Below are 22982 nucleotides of genomic sequence, written 5' to 3'. Positions count from 1 at the left end.
TTAATACATTTTACTTCTATTTCTAAGCATTTTTCAGGTTGGTACATGTGTGCATGGTTTGTAGAAACGTTCATGTGACAAAGCCAGACACGTGTTAATGGGCGTCACTTCGACGTTATATTACTTCAGTCGAGAACTGTATATCAACATTACCACCTTCTAAAAGCTCATCTATATGGACCCAGATGTAAGCTAGCTAGGGTATCCCAGCTACCTCACATGTGATCCTAAACACACATCTCAGACAGGTAGACTAAACAACCTGTACAAGGTTATATACTTAGCCGAGTTTTTTTATTTTACGTTTTTATACAAATGTGTGATCGATATTTAGTATGTGGTCCACATATGCACATCTAGTATATCTTAACCATGTTATACGATATGCAAATGAATGGTTTGTAAAATGGATCGATATTAGGGATATAGTTTACATTACATTTGGTGACACATTTATTGACCTTTAGTTTATGGCTGAAGATTTTTGAGATGTGCATTACCAAATGTATAGTAAGGATTATCTGATTTATCCTTCCTATAACGGCTTTGGTCAAACGTATATATTTGAAGCAATTTACAACGTTAACAAACACATAGGATTACACTTTGTAGCGCCTAACACGCATATCACATATACAAAGGACGTTACAGAAATAGCGTACGAACACAGAGTTGGTGTCTGTCTGTCTTATGTCGGTAGACAGGGTATTAGTTCGACATCTGAGCAGCCTCCCGATTGTTTGTTTATAAGCTTACAAAATAATTTTCCAATTCGTCTTACACGTAAAAAGAATATTATTTCTCATTCAATAGACTTTGTTATCATTGGTGAAATCACTTTAAAAAAAAAGTATAAATTTTGTAATTAACAGACAGAAATTACACTTTAGTAGTATCCAGTGGGGATGTACGAACATCGATTGTGCACTTTCGTCATCTCCATGTCACTCTCCAAATGTAAGGGGACAGTAATAGTCTATTTTTCTCTTGTTTTTGCAGGCCAAAATCAGCTTCGTTGGGAGATCTGGTAAGTGTTCAGTATCTTGTTTTCGTAGCTATGTAGCTTCAGGATCTCTGTCCCATTGCGTTGTGTCTTTTCCTATGAACAGTTACCTCCATTTAAATTCCGTTCGGATATAACTGTCGCACAGTTCGTCCAGGACACTTCCCTAGACCAGATAGATCAATCGGTTAGAGCGGTAGTATAACAATCGGAAGTGCAGGGCCCATATTCATGAAACCGTTCTTCATACTGACTTTTTTTAACCTCAGTTAAATCATGTCAAGCGATAAAAAAGTCAAATCTAAACATTGAAAACAGTATTTGGCTTTACGTCTCTTCAAAATGTTTTCATTTCATTGACAAAATGAGATTGATTTATTATTAGTTATCTCTGAGTTAGGAGGGGTCTACGGCCTCATAGACATCGTCTGGTTTTTATAAACCCCGAGCTAAAGGCGAGGGTCTATAAAAACCAAAGGGTTTATGGGCCAGTAGACCCCTCCTAACCCAGAGATAACGAATTTGTCACCCTGACAATCTTTAATACTTTTGTGTCTGCAAAGTTATAAGTCACTTTGTGAGTTTGAGCTTATTTGACTGCTACCATAAAATGCCTCTACCGGAATAACCTTTGCGGCAATATTTCGGACAATACACAACCATCTTTGTAATTAGCACCATAGCGGCCCCTCATTGTCTTTATCGTTGAATTTGCTGTCAATTAAATGATTGGCACACCTCGAACGCTTGTGAGGTGTCGGACGCCATCTTTGTTGTTATGAAGAGAGATTCTAGTTTGAGTTATCTCCCTTTGGACGTGCTTTTATAGACCCCGCCAAGCGGGGTCTAGGTCTATAGAAATATAGACACTGGCAAGATATCCAATCAGAAAGAGTGTTACAAATTAGAAGGGTGACAATAAGTTATAACAAGGACAAGAAATTCGGTTGGAACATACAATCAATGGTTGATCATGAGAATGGTTTCATCAATACGGGCCCAGGATTCGAATTGCGTTGTCCGGCCATTGTGTTTAGGTCTTCATATTTCTAGTTATTGATCCGTTCAGATTGTATTTAACAGTTATACGTTCAGAAGCATATTATAGGCAATCGGCAACGTATTAAGACTTGCTTTACATCATACAATGTGGTTGCTGAAGGGATTTATGATGAACGTGTACTAACTGTATAGGTAAACGTTTAATACGAATTAGTCTATTGTAGCAACTGGAACTGTTAATTATAATGAAGTATGACCTACATGCATGACAGGATATGCGTTTATCGTTCAAAAACCGTCTGATGTTGCACCTAGGAAGTGGGGAATGGGAAACAAAGGGATATCAGGCTAAGGGGTCACAATCTGTGTTTCCCAATGAATTCAATACACGGACACTGAGGATACATACAGTAATTGTTTAAGAATATGCATTTATTATTAAAGTCTCAAATTTTCTATTTAGCTATCAAACGGTTTCTTAATCTACAATAACATAAAAGCATTCTGTTGAATATTTATGTTAATGGTGCTATGTATGGCGCCGACAGAAATATGCAATTCAAAACAAAACGTTGCAAAGATATCGCAGTAATAAAAAATGTTCCGTCAACATTTTATATTTACAAGATATAAGGACATACCAAGTAACTTATTGCGATTGTAATTTCTCAAATGATAATGATAACAGATAAACCGAACTTCATGTTAAGATAGTTTGCCTTATTTTACAGTACCGATATGCTACCTGTGGAGACAAGTTTCTCATGTTTCTCGGCTCGTTATTCTCTATGGTTCACGGTGCTGGGTGGCCGGTTCTCTCCATTGTCTTCGGACAGATGACCACTGAGTTTGTCTTTGGTAAGTAATTCTATTGGCTGTATTGAATCTACGTTTTGTTGAACGGATCAATTTTGCTGATTATTTTAATCTCTGGAACGAAATAGCAACTTTAAGCCTTCTTTTGCAAAAAGCTACATATGTATTTAAAGCATTAAAACAATTTAACAGTATATGTTTATAACACCAAAGCATAACAACAGACCTCTGAATTAACGGTATTTAAATCTTGAAACGATTTTTTTTCTATTTCTATGATGTGGAAACTTTTTCCTATGTTTTATGCCGATATAAGTTAATAATTAAATTTAATTTCTTAATTATTTCAACAAAAAAATATATAAATAGATAAAATATGGATATGATAACGCGTGGGTTCTGTTTGATATTACTCAATAAATGAAATTGACAAAGTCAGTTCGAGATGACAAATTTATTTCTAGAATACAATATTAGAAATTCTAGGGTTTTTCTATCTTAGAACATAATAATATTTTTCTACAAGAGTTCCGATAGTTGTCTCATTAATTGTCATGGCGTCAACCATACATGTTGTAGATAGTGTTTAGGTTCGTTCGTTTTGTTACGTTATTAAATAAATTATCAATATATGACAACCACTAATACCTATTGTTACGAGCTTGCTTTACATGTACATTTTAATTGCAAAGCAGTGAGAGGGTTACAGAATACCTCAATGCAATCTTAGCTATGACATAATACCTAGTTGAATTCATTATACAGGGGATTAAGAAAATCTTCACACTAAAATAAAATTTAAAACTGTTATAAACACATTTTATAAATATCATAAGAGTGACACACATAACGGATCATTTGGTGATAGTGATGGACACAATGTAATAAGCAATTAAATATGATAAAAAAAAAAAACAGAAAAGAAAAGATTTTTTTTACCACTAAATAATGTTCATTTCATTTGTACATTTTCCTAGGTCCAGGAGGCACTAATGACACGAAAAATGAATCAACATCAGTGCCAATCAACGGTTCAGACGTGAATCAAGAGTTCAGTGATAATATGACAAAATATGCATTGTATCAAGTATACATCGGCGCCGCTGTGTTCGTGGCTGCTTACTTTCAGGTAATATACCGGGCAGGCGGGGCGGGGTGAGTGGGGGAGGGGGGGGAGTATATGTACTTATGCCTTTTATTTACCAACTGTATTTTTTTTACGTTTGCGCAGTATTATTATTAATATGCTGTTATATACTTTAATATATAAGTGTAAGATAAAATCTAGCTTTATCGCTGCGTATACTGTCTGTAATTTCTCTATTTTGTTTACCGATGTTGTATTTGTTTACCGATGTTGTATTGAAATTATATATAGTATTACTGTGGTAGTCTGCTGAATCCATTAGTTGATGGTTTCGAGTACTACCATTCCGATACCAAGAGCCACTAAAATATATGGTTTTAATGCAAGAGCAGGATGCTTATTTGTATGCACAAATTACTAGTACATTAAATTAGTTCAATGCTCGCTAATGTTTAGCGCATATATATACCTGTAGGTCGACTTTGCAAAGTCTTACATTAGCTATAAAATATTTTCTAGAGCACATTAATATATAAAAACAATCATTTTAGTTTTACTTCATGATGTACAAATATCAAGTTTGTTCAACATTTCCAAAAATAAATGCACTGGTTACTATGTTTATTGTATATGAACTTATATCCAACAGACTTCCTGTTGGACAACGTCATGCGAAAGACAGGTCAATAAGATCCGACTGAGTTTCTTTCGGTCAATAATGAGACAGGACATTTCCTGGTTTGACCAACAAAAGAGCGGACAACTGACAGCAAGATTAGCAGAGTACGTTATACCGTTATACAGTTATACAGTTATAATGATTTGGAATGAGTCAGTTTGGTATGAATTAAAGATATAACGTTTGATTTTAACACGATCAGTAAATGAAAAGTTATTTTTAAAACTTTCGAAAATGACTGCTTCCTTTGTCAATTAAAGAATGCAAATGACCAGTGTCTCGACTCTAACCCGCTTTAAAAGAACTTACTAAGCTATAATGTGCCGAGTAGGTAGAGGCAGCTGTCAGAAAATATCGAGACATTTCGCCAAATAGCACTATAACAGCAGGCAGTCAGAGGGACGGTTTAGAGTAGAGACACCGGTCTTTTGCATGCTCTGCATAACAACGGAAACAGACGTTTTCAAAAGTTCGCAAAATATATTATCATTTACTGTTTGTATTAAAAAAAAACTTAGTATTTAGTTATAATTATTATTGTTATTGGGGTTTTTTTGCGAATATTTATTTTCTAGATCATGATTTAGTCATTTTATTTGCGAGGATTTGAAATCGAGATTTGAACAACTGTATTTACAGGGAATCTACCTTAAACCATATGTTTATATCGTCCACCTGTCTTCAAAGATCACTTGTTAATAACCAGTTTAGATAATATCGCCAATGGTGCATAATATGCATAAACAACCTTTCTTTAAGAAACATAATATGCATAGTTCGTTTTATAATCTCATTCTAGAGGTCATTTTAGACTTTTTTTGAAATTGTAATTAACCTTTTTAATATATGCATGGTACTATAATTGTTGCTATTGTCTCCTCGCTTCAGTGATCTTGAGAGAGTAAGGGAAGGTATCGGAGATAAGATGGGCTTTTGCATACAGTACTTGGCAGCTTTCTTTAGCGGCTTTGCTATTGGATTCTGGAAGAGTTGGAAGATGACACTGGTGATGATGTCACTTACGCCAGTGATGGCTATCTGTTCGGCGTTATTTGGAAAGGTAAAATAATTGACAAGGAGTTGGCTCAGGCTATACCCAATTATTCAGTATAAAAATTATCTGTCTTTTTTAAAAAAAGGATATAAAATCTTTTATCAAATTAACGATTTTCATTTTTTTAATTATATATGTTACTTGGAAAACGCATCATTAGGCATATATGTCATTAAAATCTTAAATACTTTTCGGAAACCAGCTATTGTCTTGATTCACCAGACTAGATAGATCCACGGATACGTGGTTTAGTTGAATCCCACCAAATAAAACTATCTGATTGTCGAAGGCTTCCTGAGGCGTAATGTTGTTAATCATATATTGTTCAGTACTCATTTTGTTAACAAGTTGAACAAATTCATGTTTCCTTATTCTTTGTTGATTTGTATCGCAAACCTCAGCTTGCAAGACTGATAATTAAATCGCCACATAAAGTGTGATATAGAAAGGATTTGAAATAAATATTTCCTAATTACATAGAAACGCATAAATTGCGTGCTAGTTGTAACTGTTTTCAAGATACAAAATGACATATGTTGATGGATTTGATTATTGTGTAAAAGTCCTAGCCATTTGATATAAGCACAGCGAACCATGCGTATAAGCGGTTAAATGGTGCATGCGGTGAAATGTTCACTTTGTTATGCTTTTGACATGCCACTTTTGTAATACATGTAGTTTGTTTCCTTGCTTTATATTTCTAGTAAGTATTTTTATAAACTTTTATTTTGTAGAAAATGCAAAGTTTGGCAAAAGACTCACAAGCATCATATTCTGATGCAGGCAGTATCGCCGAAGAAGTGCTGTCGAGTATACGGACAGTTATATCTCACAATGGACAAAGACAGGAACGCATCAGGTAGACTCAGCGTCTTTCTACAGTCGGGATGTTTTAAACAGAGGGTTCCCAACCAGTGATGCTCATGTTCATCTAACTGGAGTTAGTAAATGTTCGAGTTGTATAAAGACAGTTTACCGAATTTCTTTTACAATTGAAAAGTATCTAACGAAAGTAAGACCCAAACATGATAATCAACCATTTCTAATTTTGGGACCGTTGTTTCTCCCATAATATTCCGATATAATATCTAAAAAAATATAGTTTTCTTGGAAATACATTATTTAAGGTGTTTCGATCGGGGAAACAGTCGTCGTGAATTATGACGTCACAAAGGATTGTTACGTGACGTGATAATTGAAAGATTGACCAATGCAATAACGTTTAGGTTGTTACACAGTATTTGGTAACCAAGGATGTTTACCAACTCTTAGCAGGTGTATCCAGTTAGTCCGAAGTAACTAAATAATTATGGTTAACATTTTGCTTATATCAAAGTCTTACATGTAACGTTTCATTTCAAATGTGGTCGAATGGCTAATTATAATGCTTACACAAGAAAATCTTACACGAGATTTTTATTATTTTTGTGAAGAAAAAAAACCTGGTTGTATAAATAGAAAACAGTTTACCAGAGTACCAATTTAAAAAAACAAAAAGGGGAAGTTCAAAAAATCTTAGTAATAATGATGAAGTTTGACAATAATACTACATGCTTCTTTATTGGTGTTTCTTGTGATATTGATTGTACAATTAGAACTCATTGTTGATCAATATTTATGGAAAACATTTTATTCGATACTGCAAGAAGATAGAAAAGTCAGAGTTTTGATGTTGTTCGTAGGTACGAAAGTGCCCTCGCAATATGTAGGAAGATTGGAGTGAAAAAGGGCTCATTGCAAGGATTTTTGATGGGATTTATGTTTTTGACGATGTTTTCAAGTTACGGATTAGCATTCTGGTAAGTACCTAATGCTCTCCCTTATGACACTTTACATGCTATTTGTATTGAGCTGAAATAATATGCCGATGTTATTATACAGTTACACACTGATCCGTTTTAGTTAAACCGAAAGTACGTAATTCCTAATTTCTTTCATTTATATCTTTAAAAGAAGTAAAATCCATCTTTTCTTAATATCATTTATTTTTATAAAAATAAAATATCAAGCATTCTCTACAATCAGGGTTTATTTCTAACTTAATATTATTTGACTATCTTGAACTCAACTGAAAGTAGAATTATCACATGATGCCTTATTTCGGAAAAAATTATAAGACCAGATCTTGGCAATATCCCTTTGTTCAGTTTTCGCTCATATTTGGAACCTTACCCTATAGACCAATAGATGTGAGCTATTTTGGTTTGGTTTTTTTAGGTATGGGACTGAACTTGTCAAGGATTACTATACCAGTAATGGTACCGACGGCATAGAACCAGGGACAGTGCTTACAGTAGGTTATTTTACAACGTGCGAATGTCTACCACAATGATTTTCCATAATCAACTTTTCTTATCATAGATGAAGTATAGCTTCCTATTTTATTTGCTAAATTCGCAAAATTGTGTTGTTCTTTTCAAAAATACCGAAAATAAACTTTGCAGTGACATTCGTTTTGAAAATAAGTATGGACAATTGGTTGATTCGCACTTTAAAATATAGAAAAAGAAAAGAAGTGTTAATAAAACCATACAACGGACTCAAATTCGATAACACTAGGGCAAAATATGAACAAAGGAATATTTACATTGAGACCGTTAAAAACATTACAAGGAGAAAAAAGACGATATGTTCCTAAAGCGTAAGCGTCTTTTGCTTCAACGACGGCACTAGTTTTGTAAATCTAAGTCAATTCAGGTAATGTCACGTACTCACATCGATACGTATTTAATTATTGTCATTGCATGAATAAAACATATGTTTATCACTTTCGACAAACTTATGAATTAGTTTTTTTCCCGCCTAAAAAATCGGATGTATTTTTCAAATACCGTGAGTTTGTCAAATGTGTCATATCCCCCTATTTTTTATAAGTGGTCACGTCAGTGTGACGTACTCTGACGTGCTTTTACTTCGTGCCCGTCCCAAATATTTTGATGCTATATGTCCTATTATGCAACTTAGCCTTTAAGACGCCCACCACTAAATAATTTACTACATGGTATTACTTAACATTTTAACTGATTACATTAAATATTTAAATTTGAACACCATTGACAAACAACTGACTGTCGAGAATCATAGATACATATCTGACAGAGGATTCAAAATGGTTTCCAGCGGGTCTGTTGACATAGAAGAGAGTCATAACGTCCAGAATTTAAAAACCAGAAATCCTCAGTGGCTCAGTAATTCACTTGATATGAAACACTGGCTGATTGGCTTATTTGGCTGCGTGCGTCCTTTAATGAATATATCAAATTAAATCAACTATATATATAAGGACATATGCTAATACATGATATCTACTGACACGTTTTAACATTTCCTTCACATTGAGTAATACATCTTTAATAGCAATATATTTGTCTGTTGTGTTTGTTTCAAGGTCTTTTTCTGTGTTATGATCGGGTCATTCTCCATCGGAAATGCAGCGCCAGCTATCGGCAACGTTTTCATCGCTAAAGGCTCGGCGGCAGTTCTTATTGAAATTATTGACCGTGTAAGTAGATTTAATGTTAAACTTTAAATGAGAGGTCCCTGAATATGTGCAATATTTATCTCATGGTCTATCAGTGGAATGCATTGCAATCGTTGTGTGGAACAAATAAATTCCTTTTTCATTATTATTTTAATATTCTTAAAATAAATGACGTAATGATTTATTTGAAGGTTTAATCTCATGTGATATCAACGCCGATTTTAGATAAATATACATATAATGATTTTCATGAAAAAATCAAAAGGAAAGTCGAGGGTCGCGTACAAAATATAACAACAAAGTTTACCCGATGACTGACACTCATTAAACAGCATTATGTATAGTGATTTTGAATTGAAGTCAAAGGGACTATGATCACCATTTCGTCATTTTCATATGTGTTTTAGATAAATCTTACGGCATTTTTCAATTGTATTAAAAGAACGAAAAGCTGAAATTTAGCTTGTATATGAAAGGGGAAGTAGCCGACACATCTTGTATCTCTGGTTTTACTGCAGGTATCGGCTATTGATGCTTCATCGCCCAGTGGGCGTAGCCTCCCGGCAATCAAAGGAAATATTGAGTTTAAAGATATCAACTTCTCTTACCCAGAGAAAGAAAAGCGCCCAGAGACAAAGGTACGTAATAAAACAATGTGTTCGTCGATTTTTAACTTACAGAAAACTATCATCATCAAGTTGTTTTCATGGATCTGTTTTAAAAAAGACTTGTTGTGCTTAATTGTATCTATGCGGAACTGAATTTTTACAATTGGTATCCCAAAAAGAGATAGCTATTGTCCCTATCCGTCAATTTCTCATTCAGACACATTGCTGATGTTTTGTTCTGGAAACAAATTTGAACAACCACGTTCAAATCATTTACATTGTATGCTCTTGAAATCGACGATACGACAGACTCATCGTTATCAGCTTCATAGCATTACCTAAATATAGGACAATAGTGTTTACCAAAATGTATAATCATACAGCTTGACTATAACAAACCACAGATATATAAACAGTCGAACACAGACATACTCTCCAGGAAAAAGTGCAATTGCAAACAAGATTGCAGTTTTTGAAAACCTGCATTTGTTTCCCCCTAAACATAGTTTTGGTTTATTTTAAATAACTACTCTATTATCATTATTCCTTTATTAATAATACGGATAAAGTTTTGGGAAAATAGTAAGTCCTTACATTGTCTATAAGGATATGCCGATCTACCCGTGTGTGTTGCTGTTGTAGTCGAAACTTTGACAAACTTGGGTTTAAGTTCTTTCCGTTTGATGGAAATGCCATTGTCCCGATAATTACGGATATACTGCTCTTAAGACAATGTTACACTCTTCCAACGTAACAAGTATTATGCTTTCATATTTTTTCCTCATTTCTGCTTTTGATTGTTGAATTTACCAACTAAAATTAACATGCACGGAAAATATCCACAATATTTAAAAGTTGATTTACCGTAAATAATAATTTCTTGTTACATGTCCTCATTGACTTTTATTGTTAAAGGTCCTCAGGAGTTTTAACATGACTGTGAAGCAAGGCCAGACTGTGGCACTGGTGGGACCCAGTGGGTGTGGGAAGTCGACAGTGATGAGTTTAATGGAGCGACTGTACGACCCCAATGATGGAGAGGTAAGGAATCTAGCTGACCAAACATAATAAACTAAAACTTAAATAATAAATTAAAACTGGTACATTAGTTGTTTGTCTTACTCGTAAGGAACCAGCAACAGACTTGTAATAAATGTATTCAAACAAGACACCCTCTGATCAACTGGTCGTTTCCACCTCTAATATATGAAAGTTTTAACAGATTTGCTACTGTCCTAATCTCATTCGAAAGTCAACTAATTAATTGTTGATGATGTCACAGGTTGTCCTAGATGGCGTGAACCTGAAGGATCTCAACGTGAGCTGGCTGAGACAAAATATCGGTATCGTATCGCAGGAACCTATTCTGTTCGACTACACCATTGCGCAGAACATCAGACTGGGTAAACCGGAAGCAACTAATTACGAGATAGAGAACGCAGCAAAGGCCGCCAATGCACACGATTTCATCACAGCTCTACCAGACGTAAGTTTTCCCTCTCCTTTCTGTGGTGTGTTACCAGGCATCCCCTGTTCAGAACAACAAAACTGGTTTGGCTGGCATGCTACTTATTCAGAATAGATGATAGCTGTAAATGGATCTTTGATTTGACCAGTTTCCATCTTTATATGACCTAGCTGTTATGGAAGAATAAAATCGTCATCAATCAATCACATTCAAACACATTACTAAGGACAGGATTTGTTAAAACCAAAGGTTTTCGTTCCTGAGATTAATTATTTTAAACAATAGTTCATTATAAAACAACACTTATTACTGAGCGATAAAGCGAAGCTGCTTTTATTGATATGTAATTTAATTTGCTGGTTACCAGCACAGATTTGTTTAATTCTATAAGGGAAGAGGTGTTATATGCCAGTTAAATCAATCAACGTGACATCTGTAAGCCGACAAACGTTCATGGAAAGATGAAAAAATCTTTGATTAATTTCCACTTCTTTCTTAATAGAACACGTACCAATAGATAATACCGCATTCAATTTCAAGCATTTAAAAGTTTGTAGCTCAAATAATGACTGAAGTGTTTAAGCTGACTATGGTGAAACTAATAACCTCCTTTACTGTCTCCGGTTTTGCAGCCGTAACTTAGAGGCATACAAGCTATACCTTTGTGTGCTGTGTTTTGACAATGCGCCGCCCGCATATCATTTAGGTAAGCTCAATGTATCCTAAAATCAAATTAAGGATACAATGAGCTTACATAATCTCGTTCTCTGCGGATAACCGCCTTTGTGAGACGGTAAGATAAGATTACTGGGACAATTTTATGGGAAAAACAAAAATACCTAAAACGCTGTCTGTACATTGTAACAGCCGATTTTGTGTAGGCTAGATATCGGGACATAAACCGGATTAACGGTAGGTGGTTAGTGGACAAAACATGGACTAATGGTTGCAGGAAACACAAACTGAATTAATGGTGGTGGGATTAGAGATGCTCATTTGTACTCGTATTATCTTACACATTACGCCTGTGTTTGGCGCATGAGTTATATCCTTCAACTGGTAAATAATTATATATTCCACATACGTCTTTATCGTACATTAGGGCTATAACACATTGGTCGGGGAAAGAGGTGCACAATTATCCGGAGGACAAAAGCAGAGGGTAGCTATAGCGCGTGCTCTCGTGCGGGACCCCCGACTATTACTCCTGGACGAGGCGACGTCAGCCCTCGACTCAAAGAGCGAAAAGATCGTCCAAGACGCTCTCGACAGGGTAAGAAGTCCAGCTACAGAAGCCCAGCTACATGTATCACGAATATTCCTGTTAACACGAAGTCGTTGTGGCTCCATTCAATTAAGTGATTAATTGTATTAAATGGTGGTGGGTACAATATAATAATCCTCGGGTAAATAGATATTTTAAATGTTATAATCACCTCCAGTACTATCAGGATAATGGAAATAGTAACATTTTATTACATTCGTTTGTACCGAATTACACTATGAATATAAAAAAAATAAAAAGGGTATCTATACATAATTGTTCTGTTTTGCCACTTCCAAAGCAAGCTATGAGCTTTGTTACAATTACCAGGAGGCGTTGATCGTGACGACAACCTATGTCAGCTATGACAGTGCATGTAGCTATGACAGTGAAAACAAAATGCCGGTCAACCTCTAATTAGGAACCACGCTTCAAGAATTTTGATGTACTCACATTTTCTTATCAAATCGCATTTGTGAGTTTTCAAATACATGTCACAGTATGAGTGATATAAGTTTTATCAATCTTGAATAAATTAATATATGATACACTGTATCTTCTAGGCAAGACAAGGAAGGACCACATTAGTGATAGCACACAGACTGTCAACAATTCAGAACTCTGACGTCATATGTGTAGTAGACGATGGCAGAATATTCGAGCAAGGCACACACACAGAACTGATGGACAAGCGAGGCCTGTATTACGAGCTGGTTATGGCACAAACCCTCGCAGAAGAAGAAAGCGACGAAGACGATGACAAGCACATTGATGAAGAGGGAGAAGGGGGCAAAGATTCAGGTAGCAAAAATCTATTTCGTGTTATAATTAAGCATTATGATCTATACGTATGGTCTTGAACTTATTGAAAACAAATATAACCTGTGAAGAGTTCTTATTACAATACTGCTAAGGAGACAAATAAAACAAATATGGGGGGGGNCTTTACGTTATAACTAAGCCTTTGAGCTAATAGCGTTAATATTTGAAGTTCAACACTAGAGACAACGGTCTAGATTTATAGATACATACCTGAAAAAGACTTCAAAATGCATTTATTTACGGTTATTATGGCTTAAAAGATCGTTTAAGGCATGCCTGACTTTTGACCCCATATCAATCCACCATCATATATTAAAATCTGCTAATACTAAAACTATAAGTTTTTCTTAGTTTCAATATTTGTAGATTTCATTCAATGTGTAATATGTCAACAATTATCCATTTAAATAACTCTGTAATTACACTGTATTTAACCGGAACAAATCTAAGGAATTTTAGGGATAACAATCGTAAGAAACACTTGCTGATTGGCTGAATTAGTTGTGCGAGTCTTTGAAGCTCAGTAGTTTTGACAGCTCGATTTAGTGGTCAGGAATACAGTAGCTGGTATTTTTTTATCCGTTTACATAAAAGATCGTTGGTCGATTGGCAAAGTCAATAGCCTACTTGCTGTTCACCAAGACGGCCAGGGTTCAATTCCCATATCAAACGTGAGGGGTCACATGCCCGATCACGCTAGTTTTCTCCGGGAACTTGGGTTTCCTCCCACATAAAGACCCTTAGGCGCAAGCATCCGGGCCAGCAAGAACGATTGAAATAAGCTGGTACAATTTGTTTCTCAATTGTTGTAAAATTAATAAAGTGTAGTTTTATATTATATAATTGAATAAGTCATTGTTTGATTGGGAACTCAGATGATGAACTATGATTTATAGAGCTAATATTTGATTGATGTATTGCAGGTTTGATATTCATTTATTGTTAAATAATTGAATCATTGTTTGATAATGAAACAACTGTTACTGTATGTACCGTTAAACAAGCTCGAGCATTACATGGAACGAGGAAGTATCAAAGCTCTATAGTTAATGACAAAGAGGGCGAATAAATGATAACGGTTTCACTTGAAAATGTAGACGATCATATTACAAATGAACGTATTTATCACACAAAAATGAAACCAATGATTATGTCAAATGTTTTAGAACACAGCAAGACGCATCAATAGGTATAAATATAATGAGTAAAAGAATAATATTGGTATGAAAATATTTAACGTTCTAAACAAGCTTACAATAAAGTGTATTTTCTTTATTGCAAAGCAAGCCGATTTTGCGAAAAACAAAACAGGTATTTCGGTGTACATGCAAGCGAAATGTCAATAAAGAATTCAATCATATTCGCAAAAACCATTAAATGTTTTATGAATCATATTCCTGAAAATAATGTATTTTTTTCGGTAATTGTTTGGTCTGAATTCAAACAATGATGAGCATTGGCAATAACAACGGTATGTGGAACACCCTCAAAGATCTAACTAATAAAATGTATCTTTCACAAAATTAAAACCTCGTCAATGTATGTTTACAGCTGCCGAATTGGAGATAGGGCAGAGTGACAGAGACGCTAAAGTCAAGGCAAAGCGATTCAGAAAGGGATCACATCGATCATCTACATCTGACAAAGGACGCCAGATATCCCGACAGATGTCCCGACAAATGTCTCGGCAAATGTCTATTAACGAAAAAGTACCGATGGATAAAGATGGAAAAGAGAAAGAGGTGATATTTCGCGGTTTTAATGGAAAAGAAAACAAATGAGATTAATTGTCAAATGATTGAAATAATACTGCTGTTGTTGTTGGGTTTTTTTTATATTTTCTTCTCAGCTTTCTAGTGTGTTCATCAACGTTTAGGAGAGGTAACCACACACATGTTGATATGGGGTTTTTTTGTATAAGAGATGCAAAACAGTTTGGGTATTTTAATGAAAGAATTTCATACTCGTTTTAACCGTACTTAATTCTTCATGCTTTTATTTTACATAACTACACTATAATTATACTAATGCATAATATAACGCATTAGCAAAAACATAATCCTGTATGATGATGGGATGATCATAGTTTAATCAAAGAGAATACAGGAAATAACTATATCACAGCGATCCAGACCAGAAAACAACGTATTAGGTTGTATATCTTCTTGTTCTTTTTTACCAAAACAAACATATCTAAGCTGAACTTGCAAATGTTGACCCTTTAGCAAGACTTGCCAACTTTGTGTAAAACTCATTTTTTTTAGCAGTCGTAAAGTTTTTGAATTTACGGAAAATGCATTTCTGCTCTTAATGTCTTACATTTCAATCTTCAGGAAGTTGAAGAGGAAGAGTATGATCCGCCGAAATATTTGCGGATTTTACGTGAGAATTCTCCAGAGTGGCACTTTATTTTGCTCGGCTGTATCGCTGCGGGTATAGGTGGTTGTACGATGCCTGCTTTCGCTATACTCTTCAGTGAGATGATTAAGGTGATATATCACTTTTGATATCAGTAAGCCGAAATTCTGGTTCAGATCTGTAAGAGTGCAATTCTCCAAAGTTTTGTATACATTTACGAAATATTGGCTATAATTTATGAGAAGCATTTCGAAACATAGTAAAAATACTATTTCTCGTGTATTGCTGGAAACATGTTCTTTTTTAAAATCTAAAAACATGAGCATAACAGGAATAAAAGATTGATATGTTTAAGCCAGAATTATTCTTGATATTAGTTTTGTTCATTTGATTAACTTACTAATGTTTGTGCCATCAGTAAATTATGTCAACCATATGGAGAAAAACATCTTACTTGAGTGTCATATATTCTTTTCCTTTAAACCTTTTGACATATTCATGCCCTAGTGACCTAATGTGTTTAACATAATTATATACAGTATTTATAGTTATGATCATTGTCTTGCAGGTTTTTATTAAGCAAGGGGAAGACAGTGTATTGTGGAGTATGATGTTCCTTGCCCTTGGCGGTCTTAACTTCGTTGTTCAAATCATATCGGTACATACACCATTATAAATAATAACCATTTCACTGCAAAAAGTAATATCTGGTCTCCAAGGACCTCTTTTTAAATCAGTTTTCTATAAAACAATATGGTTCGCAACGCTCTGCTAACGACTATGCTCGGATTCAGCTATCATTCGACATTGTTATTTTTATAATTTTTTATTATGCCAATCATCGTTTAGCGTATGCAAATGATATAGTAGGTCTGGTTTATTGACCTTGAAGATGTATAAATACTCATCTTCTTTCCAGAAGAAATTATGGAGTATGAACTTTCACTAGGCATGAACATTATCAGTTATAACATGTCCAACAATATTCTAGTTCGATAATGCAAATGCAAAAATGCGAAACAAACTGTGATGCCTTTACTATTGTACACATGGGCTACATTTCGTTCTTATTTCATTGTAGAATGTGTGCTTTGCACATTCCGGAGAGAACCTTACACAGCGACTGCGTTTAAATACCTTCTCTGCCCTGCTACGACAGGATGTGGCATATTTTGATGATCCCAGGCATGCCACCGGTGCTTTGACTACGCGTCTTGCTACAGATGCCACTCTACTACAAACCGTAAGAATCTTAATTAATGATTAATAAATGTTATTAATATATTAAACACTGCTTTAAAAACATATACGTGATTTAAAAGGACACATTATCTTTTTCGTTATGTGATGTAATATCCTATCTGCGTTTGAAAAAAACCATAATCCTCCAGAATACAATTCACTGAAAATACGATACATGGGAGGATAGTGATTGTGATACAGGAATGGGAAAGTCAAGGTGATCCTTGCTTGCATAAATAGAGAATACTATAATTAGATTGGGTTTTACCGAGAAATAAGCACAACAGTGACAATATGAGTGCATCAAAATCACGGTGCATTAATGTAATTATTTGCGCCATATTTTTCATGCCATTTTAGTGGGTATCCTACGATTTCTGGTGCTATCTGGTATGATTTACTCACACAATTGCTATCTATTGTACATTTAAGTGCCTATCATAATTTGTCTTAGTAGTCTTATGCATTTGTTTTAAAAAAAAATATCTAAAATAACTTTAATTCTACGATTGTGTCAACCGTATCTAAACATAACGTTAAATAGAATTTGATACCTTACCGATTGATAACAGATATTAAGATATAACACTTTTTAAAAGTGTGGTGAAAAAAAAATATAACAGATGTAATTTTATTTTATTTCTTTGTGTAGATAGTGCATCTGCTATAAATAACCAAACAATAAATGTTTTAAAACAAATACAGTAAACTCTATCATGGGAATTATAGCGTGTATCTGCCTCTCCTGCATAGCAGTAGTCTGCGTTGATAGAAAAGATGGCAGATTATTGACATTTCTTCTCGTTCATACATTAATAGTAGTTGGAATGGAGTTGTTCGGTAGTCAAATTTGATGCTCTTTCCTACATGTGTGTTACATAACGATGTATGGGAGGGTTGGGTCTTTTGTGATACCCTTGTAGTTTGCTGTGACACCATTGCTTCTGTACGTTTATATGTTGTATGTAAGGAAGCGCGTGTGCTGTTCTCATATATATAGGCTGAACGATAGTGAAGCCAGTTTTATTCCCTCCCTTTCCTGAAATTGTAAAGAGTATAAAAGTGTTTGACAGCTAGTAACATTCCCCTCTCATTATTTCGGTTACTTGATAGTGTCACGTTACCGGTACGATTTCCTTCCATTTGTGGGTTGTCTGATAGTGCCACGTTACCAAGGGCGTAGCGAGGCCTCTATTAACGTGGATTCATAACTGTGCTAGGGGGGTCCGGGGGCCTGGCACTCTGGACATTTTTAAAAACAATGGTGCAATCTGGTGCATTCTGGGCATTCTGAGGTGCTTTATTTAGTACTCGAAAATGGAAAGTTTTAGGATCTTAAATCAACAAATAAACCCTTTACTCGGCATATTTTTTCTCTTAAATAGAGCTAAAATAGCAAACAAATACGAGCCCCGATTATGTTAATAATACCCAGATTATCTAACAGAAGTATAATTTTCTGTCCTTTTTGCCAGCGAACTCACTGTATTATTATATTTTCAATGTCAATGTCCATTTGTCTAACTATGCAACATTGCTCGTCCAGACAGACGTTCAGTGGACATAGTGGAACTCATGTAGTTTTTCACCCTTCTCATGATACTGAACTGCCTCTCAGTTGAGACTGTTGAGACCGGCATGGTAATAAGCCACACTACCAGACTTATGTAAATGTTGCACTAAGGTCAGAAGGCTTTGTTTCTTCCAAAGACCGGGCAACTTTCGAATTCACGTCTGAAGCTTTCACGATCTCCACTAAAGTCGTCATGAAATGCATCAAATATGGCATCTTCTTGAGCAGGTGTCTTCAATGGCTATTTAGTATAGAAACGACAAGGAACGTTTGATATAAGCATGCAGTCAAGTACGCATAAGGCAACTTTAGCTGAATTTTTGTTTGTTTGTCAGAATCATGTGGATTCAACTGCGTACTCGCGTATAGGCAGCTACGCGCCTGGTTATCGGTATGATTCCCTTCCATTTGTAGGTTGTCTTATTTAATCATCAATACAGATGATTCCCGTATAAATAGACTGTACGATAGGCAAAATGATACATTTTATTCCTGTTTCGGTAGGCTATACGATAATGTAATCAGTATGATTTCATTTCATTCTGTTTTTACAAATTTGTATAATAATATAGCCGGTAAAATGTCCGTTTACTACAGAGACGAAATTTCCTAATTTATATGACAGTGTTCATCAAACCAGTGTAACGCCCTACTGTTTGAATGATGCAGTGTAATTATTTTTGGCATATCGACTACTAACTGATAAAAGTACAATCACCGGTGTTTGTGTGATACGTTCATCTTTCAAGATACAAGATGATAGACTCTACTTTCTGATTTTTAAGACCTCAAAATTCGCCATAACCTTTTAGTAATGACATGGTTCATAATTTACACACTTGACAAATCTATTTAAAAGTACGTTAATGTTTTGAAATTCATAAATTAAGGATTTTATCGATTACTTTATTTTAAAGTTGCAATCACCTGTGTTTATATTACATTCATATTTGTAGGTAGTCAAATTTAATCTCTATTATTTTGTCAATTAGAAGTCACATAGGACGCTGTTTTAATTGTTTATATAGGTCACTGGTATACGGCTGTCGATTGTGGTCTCATCCTTTGTATCGCTTATCGCAGCCCTTGTCATAGCATTCATCTTCGGATGGCAGCTTGCATTGGTAGTCCTTGGCGCTGCCCCTATACTAGCCATTGCAGGTAAGTTTGTATCTGAAACGTGTAGATTGATAAAATCTATTACCTGTAACTGAGCAAGATCGGGTTGTCTCTGTCGAGGGTTAAGATTCTGTAACAAAATCCCAACCGAGGCGTAACTTGAGGTTGGGTTGTTACAGAATATTAGCCCGAGATTGAGATAACCCGATCTTGCTCAGTTACAGGTAATTGATTTTTTTTTTTGTCGCACCTTTTAGTTTGATAAAAAAAAGTATTCAATTTTGCCAAAAACTGCAAGTATCCCGTCTGGGGCCTCAAATGATAATGACCGCTTTACTACTTAAGCTACATTTGACTGCTTCCGCGTAAAATATAGTCCGTCCTTACAAAGAAGATAACGTATCTCACAGTGTAGATAATATTTTATCTACAGCATTTATAATGCAGATTGTCAATTTCAAGCAGTTTTATCTAAAACACGCGGATGAATACATCGCAGTGTAATAATTCTGCGAAATGTTAAGTAAAGGTACAAGACAAATCGGACGAGATAGAAAAATCCAGTATGCGGTATGGCGTGGGATGTCTCTGTTTGAGGTGCGAGAAAAGTGGTTCTCAATAATGTCCTAAAGCTTTCACCTGCTTTGGTGCACTCTTCGATTTTATTTTTCAAGTAGTGTTCATTGTTACGACATGCATTGTGACGTTATCAAATAGATCGCCATAGCACCATCACATAAATAAGCAATATTAATATATAAATATTTTGAACATGTTCATATCTTAGCACACACCTTGATAACAATTCATTTTGTTTTGTTACATGTGTTACACTTTTGTTCAGGATTTCTACAATTTAAAGTGGTCACTGGACAGCATAAAGGCGATGAAAAAACTTTAGAGAACGCAGGCAAGGTACGTAAAATAAAAGTTAACTAAGTTATCAATTGGAACTAAGAAGCATTTATTTGTATTTTTTCATAAAAAAAGGATTTTGTATATATCATTTGTTTTTGCAATTGAAAAAATAATAATTACAAGTATGAAATAAATTACTAAAGTAAAAACATGGAAGTTAGTAAATGTTCAATGTTTTAGAAGGATTTCATGATAACAATAAATAGTAGATTTCATGTCTCATAAATTATCATCCAAGCGGTCCGTTACTGTAATAGTCCTTCGGATACGACTCAAATTTGTAGTGCCCTTACCATCCAACATGTAGGCCGTCAGCGTGTAATGTAAGTGGCTCAAACACAGCAAGATATTTCGATGCAATGATACACAGGGGGCATTGTCCACGAAACTGAGGTCCTTTTGTATATATACAAATCTTACAATGTTAACCCCCATTTTGAGTTGAAATAGTTGAGCGGCGAGAATATCGGGGTTTGAGGTTTCTTTTTTGTAACGTTGCTGTTGAACATGTACGGGTTTTAGATGGCTGTGTCTTATTTGTACTTTCTTAGAACAGCCATATTGAATTGGTATTTTAATTCATCTCACCGCAAATAAGTACGCATAAAATAGTGTTTCTAATACAAAGGTATACACTCCTACCTATCCTTCTTTTCTTCCTTTTTCTAGATATCCTAAGTACAAGAACACCGAATTTTAAAACTCAAGAGAGAATCAAACAAAATGAAAGACGTATTGTATTTTGAAAGAATTAGAGCCCTCTTGTATAAGGGCATCTGCTTGTGCATATAAAAAGAGGAAAAAATGGTTCCATGGCTCCCCAACCGCACCAGTCTTTAGTTATAAGATAGGAGACTACCGTTATATCTATTAAAAATATATATGCTCCATACCTGTTGATGTCGTGAGTGGTGTTTTGTAGGTGGCTAGTGAAACGATAGAGAATATCCGCACAGTTCAGACCCTGAATAGAGAAGAATTCTTCTTTCAAGAATATTACAACAGTCTCAAAGGACCTCTCAGGTACGTATAGAAATAGCGAATATTCAAACAGATATCCTTGGTCAGGTTGGAAAGTACTTTGATGAGTGAAAATGAAGCTCTTACTTTAGCTAAAGGGTAACTCAAACCCTCTCTAAATCAAGTACCGCCTTTCTGTGTAAAGCAATTGAAAATATTATGAATACCTAACAACACAGAACAATAACGAAAATACCTCTTTGATACGTATGGCAATAAAACATCCGACCAGTAAATGTCATTGGAAAAGAGAAAGCATTTATGTTTTCATAATATGTTTTGAAATTTCCAAAAACTTCTTTGAATAAATTTACAAGATGTCATCTATATATGTTATGTATTGTCATCAATTGACACTACTCTGTGTTGTGTTATAAGAAGAATAGCCAGGGTGTTGACACATTTTTCGGTCAATGATAGAAACATCCTGAATGGTTTAGATGGCAAATCCAACGCCTGAAAGTTGTTAAGCTACAGACAATTTTTATTGACACGACTGGGATACGATGTTGGTTAATCTCGTCAAAAAATGACGCCAGACCCCCATGTTGTTTTCAATAGGAGATTACCACGGGCCTCAAAATTCCGTGTCAATAATGCACCCCACTCTCATTCCAAAACACTACACGTTTTGGTACAGTTCCAACTCCAAAGAAAAATATTTCCTATTTAGTTTTTGGAACACCAATGTTTTTATTATAATAAAGGAATAGATGTATTTTGCCATTTTGTGTATCCTCATTTGAAGAAAGTTTTGACAAATATTATGATAAATTTTAGAAATTCACTCATTCAAATATTCATTTGAATAGAAAAAGATATCGTGTTTAAAATGCGATAGGATAATGATGTTGTCGCAACGTACCTTTTGCCGGGATTTTCCTTTCATTATTTTTTTTATGTTTTAAATGAATTTACAAACAAAATACAGAAAGAACGCAGACAAAACTTGGACCTTTAGCTTAAAACGATATGAAGTTTGATTAGAAATATTAACATTATACATCATAAAATCTGAAAGGGTTTCATTTGAGGTACACTCACGTTAAAGAGGTAATTCAGTATTCCATTTTTTTCACCGATACATAGATTGTCTTTAGGGGGAACTGTAAACCCTTTTTTTTGTTTATTTTCTAGTTTGCGGTATTACGTTGAGCATTCCATCTGTATACCATGGCTATCCTCTTTTAAGTGATCTTTTTTGTTTTTCACTGGTTTCATTTCAAATGTTTTTAGAACGTTCCTCAAACAAGCACAGCTGGCTGGATTTGCGTTTGGCTTCTCACAAGGAATAATATTCGTGATGTATGGGGGATGCTTCAGATTTGGAGCTTGGCAAGTCGAACTAGGAGACATGACACCTGAAAATGTCTACCGGTAAGTCAGTGTTGTCATGGCATTGGTTAAAATGTTTTTACTGTTATATATCGATCTGGTTACCCACAACAATATGATTTTGGCCACAGCT

At 34.9% G+C, this 22982-nt stretch overlaps 1 protein-coding gene across 1 annotated transcript in view; it reads left to right on the top strand.

Annotated features, from left to right (window-relative positions):
* LOC110460013 (multidrug resistance protein 1-like) overlaps window positions 1–22982 on the top strand; it is a 90366-nt gene that overhangs the window by 5775 nt on the left and 61609 nt on the right. Inside the window, exons 2-23 of the mRNA XM_021512704.1 lie at window positions 1000–1027; window positions 2737–2863; window positions 3799–3950; window positions 4558–4691; window positions 5476–5647; window positions 6376–6500; window positions 7324–7440; window positions 7859–7934; window positions 9030–9143; window positions 9641–9760; window positions 10646–10771; window positions 11013–11216; window positions 12301–12471; window positions 13026–13263; window positions 14836–15026; window positions 15618–15773; window positions 16211–16300; window positions 16724–16885; window positions 19486–19618; window positions 20421–20491; window positions 21417–21517; window positions 22751–22891. Of these exons, the coding sequence (XP_021368379.1) occupies window positions 1000–1027; window positions 2737–2863; window positions 3799–3950; window positions 4558–4691; window positions 5476–5647; window positions 6376–6500; window positions 7324–7440; window positions 7859–7934; window positions 9030–9143; window positions 9641–9760; window positions 10646–10771; window positions 11013–11216; window positions 12301–12471; window positions 13026–13263; window positions 14836–15026; window positions 15618–15773; window positions 16211–16300; window positions 16724–16885; window positions 19486–19618; window positions 20421–20491; window positions 21417–21517; window positions 22751–22891 (2949 nt within the window). The remainder of the gene's footprint in view (window positions 1–999; window positions 1028–2736; window positions 2864–3798; window positions 3951–4557; window positions 4692–5475; window positions 5648–6375; window positions 6501–7323; window positions 7441–7858; window positions 7935–9029; window positions 9144–9640; window positions 9761–10645; window positions 10772–11012; window positions 11217–12300; window positions 12472–13025; window positions 13264–14835; window positions 15027–15617; window positions 15774–16210; window positions 16301–16723; window positions 16886–19485; window positions 19619–20420; window positions 20492–21416; window positions 21518–22750; window positions 22892–22982) is intronic.

This window comes from Mizuhopecten yessoensis, unplaced genomic scaffold (assembly GCF_002113885.1).
Source record: "Mizuhopecten yessoensis strain PY_sf001 unplaced genomic scaffold, ASM211388v2 scaffold10289, whole genome shotgun sequence".
In the NCBI taxonomy this organism is placed as follows: Eukaryota; Metazoa; Mollusca; class Bivalvia; order Pectinida; family Pectinidae; genus Mizuhopecten; species Mizuhopecten yessoensis.
The sequence above is the reverse complement of the archived record's forward strand: the minus strand, read 5'-3'. Positions and strand labels throughout refer to the sequence as shown.